This window comes from Schistocerca nitens, chromosome 6, assembly GCF_023898315.1.
Source record: "Schistocerca nitens isolate TAMUIC-IGC-003100 chromosome 6, iqSchNite1.1, whole genome shotgun sequence".
NCBI classification, from domain to species: domain Eukaryota; kingdom Metazoa; phylum Arthropoda; class Insecta; order Orthoptera; family Acrididae; genus Schistocerca; species Schistocerca nitens.
The window spans coordinates 529,924,840-529,938,612 of NC_064619.1; the positions used below are offsets into that span (position 1 = coordinate 529,924,840).

At 41.4% G+C, this 13,773-nt stretch overlaps 1 protein-coding gene across 1 annotated transcript in view; it reads left to right on the top strand.

Moving 5' to 3' along the window:
• Positions 1-11,062: 11,062 nt before the first annotated feature.
• The window catches only part of LOC126262800 (uncharacterized), a 120,575-nt gene continuing 117,864 nt past the window's right edge, over positions 11,063-13,773 (top strand). The window contains exon 1 of the mRNA XM_049959625.1: positions 11,063-11,187. Within this exon, the coding sequence (XP_049815582.1) occupies positions 11,110-11,187 (78 nt within the window). The 5' untranslated portion in view covers positions 11,063-11,109. The remainder of the gene's footprint in view (positions 11,188-13,773) is intronic.

Consider the following 13,773-nt stretch of genomic DNA (forward strand, 5'->3'; position numbering starts at 1 on the left):
CCCTAACAGAAAGCACTGAAGCTCAAATACTTACAGGTACAGATAGCTGGCTAACGCGAGAAATAAGCTCAGCAGAATTTTTTTCAAACAACCTAACAGTGTTCAGAAAGGATAGATTAAATACAGTTAGTGGTGGAGTATTTATTGCTGTCAGAAGTAGTTTGCCTTGTAGTGAAATTGAAGTAGATAGTTCCTGCGAAATAGTATGGGTAGAGGTTATAGTTGACAGTCGGACTAAACTATTAACTGGGTCGTTTTACCGCCGCCCCCCCCCCCCCCCCCCGACTCTGAAGGTATAGTTGCTGAACAGGTTCAAAGAAAACTTGAGTCTCATTTCAAATAGGTACCCCACTCATGCAATTTTATCGGTGGTGACTTTAATCCACCCTCGATATGCTGGAAAAATTATACGTTTAAAGCCGGCGGCATGCATAAAACGTCATCCGAAATTGTACTGAATGCTTTCTCAGAAAATTATTTTGAACGCATAGTTCATGAGCCCACTCGAGACGTAAATGGTTGCGAAAGCATACTTGACCTATTAGCAACAAATAATCCTGGACAAATAGTGAGTATCATAACGAATACATGGATTAGTGACCACAAGGCAGTAGCTGCTGGGCTGAATACCGTAACTCCTACAACGATAAAAAAGAAACGCGAAGTATATCTATTTGAAAAAGCTGATAAAAATGCTTTTAACGCCTTTTTTAGAGACAGACTGCACTCTTTCTGATCTGACCATGTAAGCGTTGAAAAGTTGTGGAATGATTTCAGAGGGATAGTATCGACAGCAATTGAGAGATGTGTACCACATAAATTAACAATTACTGATAAATAATTACTGATAAAATTAATAATTACTGATCCCCCCTGGTACACAAAACGGGCCAGATCGCTGTTGCAGAAGCAGAGAAAAAAGCATGCCAAATTTAAAAGAACGTAAAATCTCCAAGACTGGCAAAGTTTTGCAGACGTTCGAAATATAGTGCTTACTTCAATCCAAGATGCTTTCAATAATTTCCTCAACGAAACCCTGTCTAAATATCTAGCAGAAAACCCAAAGAGATTCTGGTCATACATAAAGCACACCAGTGGCAAGATGCAATCAATACCTCTGTAAGGTGTCAGGCAAATCCAACACCTCCCATGAAAACCCTGACATGATAAGCAAATCCAGTAGTATGTCACATAGCTCCGAATAAATCGTGACATTAAATTAACCAAAGCAATACGAGTAACGAGTGAGCAAATGGAATACCACAGACTAACACAAGAATGCCTAAATGCATGTCACACCTTCCCACCGTGAGACAGACGCAGTTCCGAGGGGAGAAACGAGAACAGAAGCCGAGAGCAGAACCGTGTTAAGCGAGAAGGCCCTACGATAAGGGACGGACACCCACGTCACCAGCTAACCGCTACGACCACACCACCAGCAAGTTTTAGCGTGAGACTTTTTCGCGTCTCTGTTACGTTAGGACCACCCCCCAGCCCACGTTAAAAGCTAGAGCCCTCCAGAAGAACAGTACAGATCTTACGATAACACAAAAAGGGCCACACCACCAGCAAGTTTTAGCGTGAGACTTTTTCGCGTCTCTGTTACGTTGCAAACTTTAAAAACATTGCCCAACCACGAAAAGTATAATGTTTCTCATTGGATAGACAGAATTTTTATAGGCGGAGCTTTAGGTTAACATTGAGACCCTGATTGGTCAGATGAAAACACAGCCAGATAGTTTTTTTTTAAACCAACTTGTAGTAAGGAGAAGTTAGGGGAGAGTTGCTTTCGAGACGGCGAGCTGGACGGAGCTGTGCCGGCCGCCGCCCCCTGACGAACACCGACAAGGTAATAAATGCACGCGATGCCACATAACAGCGCATAAAGCTTCACTCAGAACTGCAGAAGTCTCATCTGTTACATCCCCTATTTGCGTAATGCTAGTGTCGATCGTCAATTAAAGCTCATTGTGTTCACATTTACCACTTGAAGTAAAAATCTGAAACGCGATGATTTTTCTGTTATATAGTTATTGAGAAGCCACATCAGCCACTGTAATTTACGACAAGTTAGATAAGTAATTAAAGATAATTGAGGGTCACTGTAGACCATTTTGATAGTTTTCTCTTTTGTGAAACTTAATTTAAACCTAGATTATAGATGTGATATGGCATAGGTCATCCTTCGATCCATTGTAGAACTTGGAAACCCATTCAGGGAATCTTCGTTCACATTTTTGTTGAACTCAGTTGGTTTTTACCATCCTGTATTAAAACATTTCCTTTTATCAATAGTGCAATTTATAAACGATGTTTTGTGAGTAGAATAAAATTTCCAATGGTAAACTTAACTGCTTTTTCGACGTTATTTTTACTAGCTAACTAAAAATAGGAAAGCCTTGAACCCCTTCCACTAAATTTAGTTAGTATTAAGATTTCTTTACAGGGAGTGCAGTGGATCTGACGCTGAAATCATTAAGTATTTGGTTATATCATCGCTGGTCTCACTGAACTCCTCTGAATTCTACATGTCATGTGTGGTCTGACGTCTCCTTACCAGCAACAGGTCCCAGGTTGAAACTAGTCAATTCCCTAAAAAACACGCTCAGAGCGTCGTTGCACGAAAGTGGTAGAGAGACACGATATAGAACAAACAGACACCACGCAGAATGTTTAGACCTTCACTGCGCGATAACAACGGTGAAGTCACTGATGACAGTGCCACTAAAGCAGAGTAATTAAACACGATTTTCCGAAACTCCTTCATCAAACAAGACGAAGTATTATAGAAATAGATATCCTCGCTGTCGCAAAGCAGCTTAAATACTTAATAAAAGCAAGGCATCCGGTCCAGATTGTATAACAGTCAGGTTCCTCTCAGAGTATGCTGATACAACAGCTCCATATTTAGCAATTATATACAACCGTTCGCTCACAGAAAGATCCGTACCTAAAGACTAAAATTGCTCATTTCACACCAATACCCAAAAAGGGAAGTAGGCGTAATCCGTTGAATTACAGGCCCATATCACTAACGTCGATTTGCAGTAGTGTTTTGGAACATATACTGTATTCGAACATTATGAAGACCTCGAAGAAAACGATTTATTGACACGTAGTCAGCACGGATAAATATCGTTCTTGCGAAACACAACTGTCTCTTTATACTCATGAAGTAACGAGTGCTATCGACGGGGGATGTCAAATTGATTCCATATTTTTAGATTTCCAGAAGGTTTTCGACACCGTTCCTGACAAGCGTCTTCTAACCAAACTGCGTGCCGATGGAATATCGCCTCAGTTGTGCGACTGGATTCGTGATTTCCTGTCAGATAGATCACAGTTCGTAGTAATAGACGGAAAGTCATCGAGTAAAACAGAAATAATATCCAGCGTTCCTCAAAGAAGTGTTATAGGCCCTCTATTGTTCCTGATCTATATTAATGACATATGAGGCAATCTCAGTAGCCGTCTTGGATTGTTTGCAGATGATGCTGTCATTTAGCGTCTTGTAAGATCATCAGATGACCAAAACAAATTGCAAAATGATTTAGATAAGATATCTGTACGGTGCGAAAAGCGGCAGTTGAACCTGAATAAAGGAAAGTGTGAAGTTATTCACATGAGTACTAAAAGAAATCCGCTAAATTTCGATTACGCAATAAGTAGGAAGGAAGTAAATTCAACTAAATACTTACGGATTACAATTACAAATACCCTAAATTAGAACGATCACGTAGATAATGTTGTGGTAGAGCCAATCAAAGACTGCAATTCATTGGCAGAACACTTAGAAGGTGCAACAGGTCTACCAAAGAGACTGCTTACATCACACTTGTCCGCCCTATTCTGGAGTATTGCTGTGTGGTGTGGGATCCTGATCGGGTGGGACTGACGGATAACATCGAAAAAGTACAAAGAAGGGCAGCTGGTTTTGTATTATCGTGGAATAGGGGAGATAGTGCCACAGACCTGATACGTGAATTGGAATGGCAATCATTAAAACAAAGGCGTTTCTCGTTGCGGCCGGATCTTCTCATGAAATTTCAATCAACAGTTTTCTCCTCCGATTGCGAAAACATTCCGTTGGCACTCATCTACATAGGGAGAAATAATCACCACTATAAAATAAGAGAAATCAGGTCTCGCACAGAAAAATTTAAGTGCTCGTTTTTCCCGCGCGCCGTTCGTGAGTGGAACGGTACAGAGACAGCTTCAAGGAGGTTCATTGAAACCTCTGCCAGGAACTTTATTGTGAATAGCAGAGTAATCACATAGATGCAGATGTAATTCAGAATGACAATAATTTGTGTCACGAACAATATAAGCAATTAGGTGTAATCAAGCTAAAGAATTTAATCATTGCCGGCCGCGGTGGTCTCGCGGTTCTAGGCGCGCAGTCCGGAACCGTGTGACTGCTACGGTCGCAGGTTCGAATCCTGCCTCGGGCATGGATGTGTGTGATGTCCTTGGGTTAGTTAGGTTTAAGTAGTTCTAAGTTCTAGGGGACTGATAACCACAGCAGTTGAGTCCCATAGTGCTCAGAGCCATTTATATATATTTATAATTTAATCATCCTATATCAAAGGATATAAAGTCATACATTAGTGAGGAATGAACCTATGTCCCACTTACTTTATCGTCAGAATGTAAAATAATGGCAAACGCCATTCGGAAGCATATGAATGGATTGCATACCAGCATTCATAACAACAGTGTTCACGTAGTGAATATGCTACAGTGCAAAGGCACTTATAAAACTAACGCATACTACAAAAATACAAAAATGCGTGATTTTTTCACCTGACGCGTTTCGTTTTATTGAGATAAAGCATCACCAGTGGTCTGTAATTAAGTTATTTACAATTTGAATTGCTTTTAGATCGAAAAACAGTTCGTTAAGAATAGGTTGATTTGTACTTACGCTTATTTTTAGGCTGATTTCTCGCTTTTGTCGGGAAATGCCGTCGGGTAACACATCGTTGTTTTTCTGCGTTGGACACTGATAATTTTGGTCTAATTTTAAGATGTTCTGCCACGGCCGAGTGGTTTCATGCGATTCAGTCTGAAACCGCGCGACCGCTACGGTCGCAGGTTCGAATCCTGCCTTGGGCATGGGTGTGTTTCATGTCCTTAGGTTAGTTAGGTTTAAGTAGTTTTAAGTTCTAGGGGACTGATGACCTCAGATGTTAAGTCCCATAGTGCTCAGAGCCATTTGAACCATTTTTGGATGTCTGCAGCACTAAGCATTTATTATGTTTTTCACAAGACACTTTTATGCACACCACTGTATTCTGTTTGTTTTTGTACAAGTCTTTGTTTCACTCTGTGTGTAACCGTATACTCTACATTTTTGATTGTTTTTTTAACATATGTCTGAAATCTGGCAGCTGGGTTTCAATTTCAATTTTTTGTTGTTTTTGCTGATGAAAATGTCTTTTTTTTCTATGTATTCTTTTGTTTTCATGAGGACAACATTATTACCTTTGTCACATTTTGTTATAATAACATTTTATGTTTGTAGTTTTTTCTTTAGATTTTTAAGCTGTGTTTCATCGCAATTATTTATGAATTTATTGTTTTCCTTTTTAATCTGTGTTGCTATGTTTTTAATTTCTTCTTTTATTAACTCCCTAGTTAGCCCTGTGTTTGCACTATTGTTTTCATTTTTTCCTTCTAAAGTGAGAATATATTCAGTTTCTATAATGAGATCGTGTATCTGTTGATCTTTTGGTGGTGAGTCAACATTGTCTTTCACATCTTTTTCTAAGAGCTGTTTTTCATTTTAATATAGTGTTACATCTGTAAGATTAACCACTGAAAACAGAATACAGCAACTACAAAAAGACATAAATACTGTACACAAAAACATGAAGTTCGCAATAGTAGAAGAACAAGAAAACACACTCAACGTTTTAGACGTAACTTTTAATAAAGACAATAATAAACACGTATTTGATGTATACAGAAAACCCACAACAAGTGCTATTATCTTAAATGCAACTGCAAACCACCCACAGAACCACAAACAGGCAGCAATCAGATACATGTAAACAGGCTGAACAGGATCCCCCTAAACACTTCTAAGTACCAGAAAGAGTAAGCCATTATAAAACAAATAGCATTAAAATATGGACACAAAGAAACAATGGTAGACAAACTAAACAAAAAAAAAAAGAGACAAATAATGAAAAAAACTAACCAAACAACACTAACTCGTACAACTCGCACGACAAAAGAAATGGCATACAGTGACCTACCATAACAAATTCACTCATAAAATAGGTAACATATTAAAAGAAAGGCATAAACATTGCTTACAAAACAAACAATTGCCCGCATCTCGTGGTCGTGCGGTAGCGTTCTCGCTTTCCACGCCCGGGTTCCCGGGTTCGATTCCCGGCGGGATCAGGGATTTTCTCTGCCTCGTGATGGCTGGGTGTTGTGTGTGATGTCCTTAGGTTAGTTAGGTTTAAGTAGTTCTAAGTTCTAGGGGACTGATGACCATAGATGTTAAGTCCCATAGTGCTCAGAGCCATTTGAACCATTTGAACAAACAATTCCATAAAAAAGCACGTCCCAAAACTAAAATCAAAACCAGACAGATACCCACGATGTGGAATCTATCAGCTCGGTTGCAGAGATTATGAGAAGATATTCATTGGAATGACTGGTAGGACATTCGACATAAGATATAAAGAACACATCAGAGCATTTAAATATGGTAGAAATCATTCAACATTTGCGGATCATCTAAAAGAAGAACTCCATAGACCAAGCAAGATTGAAAACGATATGAATATCAGAAAAATCAGTAAAGACAGACGCCTCCTCTCTCTCCAAGAAAATGTCCACATACAAAAAGCATTAACACAAAATAAACAGTTGCTCAATGACCAGATAAATATAGGAAACCAGATTCTACGAGGGGCGTTCAGAAAGTAAGCTCCGATCGGTCGCGAAATGGAAACGACTATGAAAATCCGATAAAGCTTTGCACAGATGTGTTGGGTAGTGTCTCTAGTATAACCCCAGTTAGCATCACGTCGCTCTTCTCATTTCTGAGCTCGCAGTGAGTGCGTAAAGATGTCTAGAAAATAGTGTCTGCCGCCAAGTACGAGGGCCTGGTGAGAAATTTCGCCTGAAGCTATGCAGCTAACATTACATAACTGTCGTGCTGTTTCTTCTTCAAGACAATTCTCATCCGCATTCTGCAGGGGCAATGAAGATGCTCCTGCATCGTTTTCAAATGGAAATGTGAGATTACCCACAATACAGCCCGCAATTGTCTCCCCCTGAGTTTCATCTCTGGTCACATGAACCGCTGTCTTTGAAGACAACATTTTGACACAGACAACGAGGTGTAGGCCAGCGTGGAGAATTGGCGGAAAGCACTGGCGGCTGCCTTCTATGATGAGGCTATTGAAAAGTTGGTACAACGCTATGACAAAAGTCTAAGTCAGAACGGCGACTACGTAGAGAAGTAGCTGAAAGGTGTAGCTAATTGTTACAAGTAAAACATTTCTGATGTTCACTGTGGTTTCAATTTGGCAATCAATCGGAGCTTACTTTCTGAACAGGCCTCGTATATAGAATAATTGGTGAAATTAAATGAAAAGGAAAGGAGCCTTTTCCACGCTTCAACCCCCACCCACTCTCCCACAACCTCTCCCCCCCCCCCACCCCCTCACTCACAGTGTCATTTCACTTCTCGCTTCTCATCTTCTGCTCTAACTCACACTCCATCGCACTGGTATATACTTGTGTCTACTAATCATGGTTACTCCCTCCCCTAAAAAAAGTCCCTACATCGCTATTTCTTTTCGACTCCTACACAGTACATAAATACACAGAAACAATTAAATAGAATTACACACATATAGTAATCTAATTTTACAAAAAAAATATTGTAGGTCATATACAAAGTAGTGGAAAGGTTATGTTCGCAACAGTACAAAACACAAACAACAACACATACTTGAAGTACAAAAACAAACAGAATACAGAGGTGTGCGTAAAAGTGTGTCGTGAAAAACATAATAAATGCTTAGTGCTGCAGAACATCTAAAAGTTAGAGCAAAATTATCAGTGTCTAACGAAAAAAAAAAAAAAAAACAACGATGTGTTAGCAGACGGCATTTCCCGACGTAAGCGAGAAATCAGCCGAAAAATCACCGTAAGTACAAATCAACCCATTCCTAACGTACTGTTTTTCGGTCTAAAAGCAAATCAAAATGCAAATAACTAAGAGACCACTGATGATGTCTTACCTCAATAAAGCGAAACGCGTCAGGTGAAAAAATTCACGCATTATTGTAGGTGCAACGACAGAACAAAATACCCTTAAGAGTTATGAAGCAACTACGGACACTATGGCCACACAAATGAAGAATTCGTAGCACATAGCTTACGGAAATTACAAGGCTTCAAGGCATTTCATTAACCATTATACACTAAAGCGCCAAAGAATCTGGTGTAGACATGAGCATTCAAATGCAGAGCTATGGAGGCAGACTTACATTCAAGTGAAGATACAATAACGTGGTGTTGATTTTTACTCATAAGTAAATGAATGCAGAAGTACTCAGCAAACTACTCAAAATATGCTTAACACAAGTACAACAAAAATTTGTTATAGTCTAACATATTTAAATTTTATGTTTGTGATGAATAATGCCAGAAGTGTAATGAAAACAGGCACTTGTCTTAACATCAATGTATCTGTGAGTAGCAGCCTGACGTCTATGTGAATGGTGGACATAATTCTAGTTATACAAAAGTGGAAAACTAGAGATTATTAAATGTAACATAGGGTAACTTTACTGACAGAAAAACTGTGATACTGGGTAACTGTCAGAATGCTGTAGGCCAATGAAATGAAATGATCGCATGGCATTGATGTCCAGGAGTCACCAACTGGAGAAATTCGGCTGGCGAGTTGCAAGTTTTTTCAGTTGATGGCACATTGGGTGACTTGCCTGTCAACGAAGATAAAATTATGATGAGGAGAGCACAACACCCAGTCTCTGGGCGGAGATGATCTCCAACCTGGGCAGGAGTCGAACCCAGTCACATTCACTGATCACTCACCAGAGGAGGCGGACGTAGGCCAATCATATGCACGGTGTTAGAGGTGCAAGGGCAGGTATTTCTACAGGTGACTGAGGGAAATGTACTGGACAACATTAAAACAGTATTTACTTCATTTGCAGACTAATAATTATAGCTATTTTGAGGAGCACATTTTTAGGTTAGTTAGTACCACCAAGTACATGTGGCGCAAGCAGGCCATTACTGTTTATATTCCTGTGGGCAGCAGTTTGGTATCGAAGTGTGGACACGTGGATGCAAAAAGGATTACCTATACTGCAAGGTGTAGTCTTCTCAGTGGCACAGTTAGGAACGTGCAGATAACATCAGTTAGTAAACTATGTGTTGTGTTTACGGTATGACTGTTAGACACAGAGGAAAAAAAGCCAACTAATACACTGAAGTGGGTACATATTAAGGTACTAGTTATCACAGTAGCTGTACCTTTATCCCTAAAATCCTGTATTTTAGGTGGTATAATGTTTACGTGAGATGTAGACGGAAGTCTATATTGATACTAAGGTTATTTGGAAAGTAAGGACAGATCGATCGCGAAATGGAAACCATAGTGAGAATCAGATGAAGCTTTGCACAGACGTGTTGAGCAGAGTCTCTAGAATGCACACTGATCGCGTCACGTCGACCTTTTCAGTTCAGAGTGCACACTGAGCAGATAAAGGTGCCTAGAAAATAGTGTCTGCTGTCACGATGGGTGACTGCTGTGAGATTTCACCTAATTTCATGCAGCTCACATAATGTAACTGTCATGCATTTCATTCTTCATGACGATTGTCGGGCAGGACAATCCAGGAGCAACGGACACGCTCCTACAGCTTTTTCGGTGGGAAGTCTTTGTTCGTCCACCATACAGCTGGACGTGGCTCCCTCTGATCTTCATTTCTGCTCGCATGAACCGCTGGCTATGAAGACAACATTTTGGCACAGACAACGAGCTGCAGGACATAGCAGAGAATTGGAGGAAAGCACAGGCGGTTATTTTATATGACGATGGTACTGGAGAGAACTGTCTAAGTCGAAGCGGTGACCATATAGAGAAGTAGGTGGAAGATGTAGCTAACAGTTGTAAATAAAACCTTTTTGATTTTCACAATGGTTTCCATTTCGCGATCGACCTCACTTCCCGAATAGTTTTCGTACTATTAAATAAAAGGCTGTGCAAGAAACATTTCAGTATTCGACTATAGACCTACCTCCTATAAAATGGCTGGCTGGGACTATTTGGAACTGCTGGCAAGTGTGATAAATTAACATACACGCAATTTGATAGCCCTACGGGATCTATACACCAATGCATCTGTCGGATATGGCATACCTGTAGGAGCTTATGGGCTCTGTTTCGCGCCGAACTGAGACCATTAGCAGCGCTAGAGGTGGTGTTTCATTGTGTGACGTGTCCTAGGAGGTGACTCATAATCTGTCCGGTGTGCTTAGCAGACAACTCATCACACTATACCGAGTCCCGAGCTGTCCGTGTGACCTAGGTGCATTCTTCCCAGGGTAGAGGCCTGCTCATAAAGTTTTGGTTTACGAGAGTAGATCCGTCATGCCGTGTGAAAGAGGTAACTGTCCTAGAATAATACTTGATATACTGTAAACATGACAAAAGTGAAAGTTGCAGGGTATACATTGTATTGTATCTGAAAGTCCGCAAATCCCTACGCCCTCGGACGCACTAAGTACGTGGTAAAGAGTTCGCTGTGATAAGGCTTTCCGGTATTTAAGCGATGGAGCAACATGGAGCGGTGCAGGAAACAAGAACAAAATGCGGTCTCCATTTCCTGTGTTGTTAGGTCAGCTGTTAATTGTTGGAGGACTGCCCGGGAGGTTTGAAGCCGCGATAGCACACGCAGCTTCGCGGCTGAAAGATTCGTAAATGAGCGAAACTATCAGCGGCGGAAGTCCCCCGCCACTCATATAAATGCTACTAGAGGCAGGAGGCGTTTCCGGGTGGTGCGGTGCATTGCGTTGTTGACACGTGCCGACTGGCGGGATCCAATCATGGGCCACCATGCTGTTGGCGTGTGTCTTCTCTTCACCTTCGCGACTGTCGCCGTGCTGTCGTCGCCCGAGTATAATGTAAATACTTATGTACAGTGATGGAAGTGACCTAGTTGCTTATGTAGGTGCGCTGTTGCTTTACTGATGGGACGAAAGAGATCAGCGGAGCGCTATGCAATCAACTCTCACAGTTTCAGTGTTATAGCGGTCGAAGCCACTTGACGGGAATCCAAACGTTTTGTTTTGGTTTTGAAGTACAGGTAACAGTTGCCCGCTTCTCTGAACTCGTTCGCCTTTATGATACGAGATGCAGTACTGTCATTAAGTTAGAGAGTATGACAATATTCTCGTTTTCAGGCGAAGGGACACAGGATATTAAATGGAGACCTAATGAAATAATGCTTACAATTTCTATCGGTATGTATGTGAATATTCTTGATGTTTGTAGAACCACGCGATAATACTCCTCTTAAAATTATGGTTGCAATGAAGTAATGACAGTTCATGTAGTGGGTTCATTCCATAAGTCATGGCAACTATGGTATATCTTACGATAATGCGAGAACATAGAAATGTCACTATATTCTTTCAACCGGTAAGGCAGTGTGTATCTGAATGCCAACAAAGGTTCTAGTACAGGAGGTCGCGGCAATGGGTGAAACGAAACACACGCATTGGGGCTCCACGTAAATTTATTGTGCATGAGCACAAATGGAACAAAATGTCCTTCAAAGAAGTCTCCCAGTGGATCCATACAACATTGCCAGCGATGGGGAAGGCTTCGAATGCCATGGGAACTGCCAAGAATATGTGTTGTCTGTGCCCTGTTTGCATAGCGCCTCCCACTTGGGTTTCTCCAGTTGTGGAATCAGATCGAAGTCGCATGGATTGGGGCGTGATGAGGAAGGTGGGTGGGGGAGAATTTCACACCCCAATCGCTACACACAATTCTTGATGACGTCAATCGTGTAGGTCGTAGCGTTATTATGGAGATTGCACTATCCAGCAGTGCCGGACGCTTTCGCCGTCACCCACCGCTGCTCGTAATTCCGCATGACGCTGAGTAGCATTTCTGCCGGCCAGAAAGGCAATTTTAACTTATAATTGCTATTCCAATCTGCTTACATCCACCTTGTGGCACAGCCAACCTCGCATTGACTGTCTCAGGAGTTGGCACCGAGCCACCCTCGCATGCAGTCGCAGTCTGTCGGTTGATTTCGATACTGCCTGCCACTGGGTTTCCAATGCGTTTGCTGAAATTAGAGTGTACGCACGATGTATTATAGTTGCCAAGACATACGGAATGATACTCGTAGCATTTCATTGCAATGCTAAAAATCATCTAATTCATAGTCAAAGAACGTCTCCGTAGATGAATGATTAGTGTTACTTCAATCAGCGCGGAAGAACCCCGGTTCGGTTCCCGATACCTCCTCACATTTTTTTTTGTGAGATAGGCAGGTCTGGTACGCGGTCTACTATGCCCTTGTGAGGCCGAATAAGGAGCTGCTTGAAGAAATAAGCAACGGCATCATCAGAATTCATCTACCGGCAATAACGGCTGGAGGTATTAGCGACATGCTGATCACATGTTGCACGATCATATAAAGTCAGTGACAAAAGTAATGAGACTGGTTTTTTATTTACCAAAGTCTTTATTTTTTCAAACAACAATATTGTCCCCTTCGAAGTAGTAACCTTCGGCTGCTACACACCGGCGGAGTCGTTGTCCCCTATCTTGGTAGCAGAGCTGAAAGGCTTCAATTGATAGTATCCTTAATAAGTCGGTCACATTATTTTGAGTGCTCTCCACAGTCCCAGAATGAGGTCATTTAAGACTTTTTCAATTCATGGAAAAGAAAAGAAGTCACAAGGGCGCAGACGAGGTGAATAGTGGAAGCTGTACAACAACAGGAATGTCTTCTGGGATCAAAAATTCTGTGATGGAAGTGGCCGTGTGACACGAGGCGTTGTCATGATGCGATATCCACTCATCTACAATGTCCGGTCTCTCTCGATTCACCATTTCCCTGAGACTTTCAGGGACATCTTTAACACTTGGTTGACAGTTTGCCTGATCTCACCAGAGCACGCATACGTTCGACGTTTTCGTCGGTTTTTGAAGTTCACCTTCAACTTCTTCTTGGCCTTCGAAAAACGATTTGTGCCAGCGAAAAACTTTTACTCTAGATGAGAAATGTTCCCCATAGGTCTGTCACTCTCTCGGATTCCCCAAGTTTAACACAAAACGTGATTGCATAACCTTGCTCTAAATTCCGCTGTTCCATTTTCGTAACACCCAACAAAGACGTAACTAAACTGATGGTGCTCTCAAAAATCACATGATGGCTGTACGGAGCTGAAACTTGGACTGAGCATCTGTAAGGGGTGAACACAACGGTCTACACAAGTGGACCAAAGCGAAGTTACCAGATCGGTTGCAGTGCTGACAGTCTCACTACTTTCACACACACCTTGCAGATTGTTGCTGCTCGTACTGCTTTGTAGGCTGCAATCCGGCCAGTCGTAACAGACGTAAGACATAGACCGTGAGTGGAGTTTACAATTTTTTGCATCACGTTATAAATGAATGGGAGAGCTGCTCTCTACAAATAATGCTGGAAATGGACTCCGTTGAAGTCAGTGGTCTCTTTGTCGCTTATG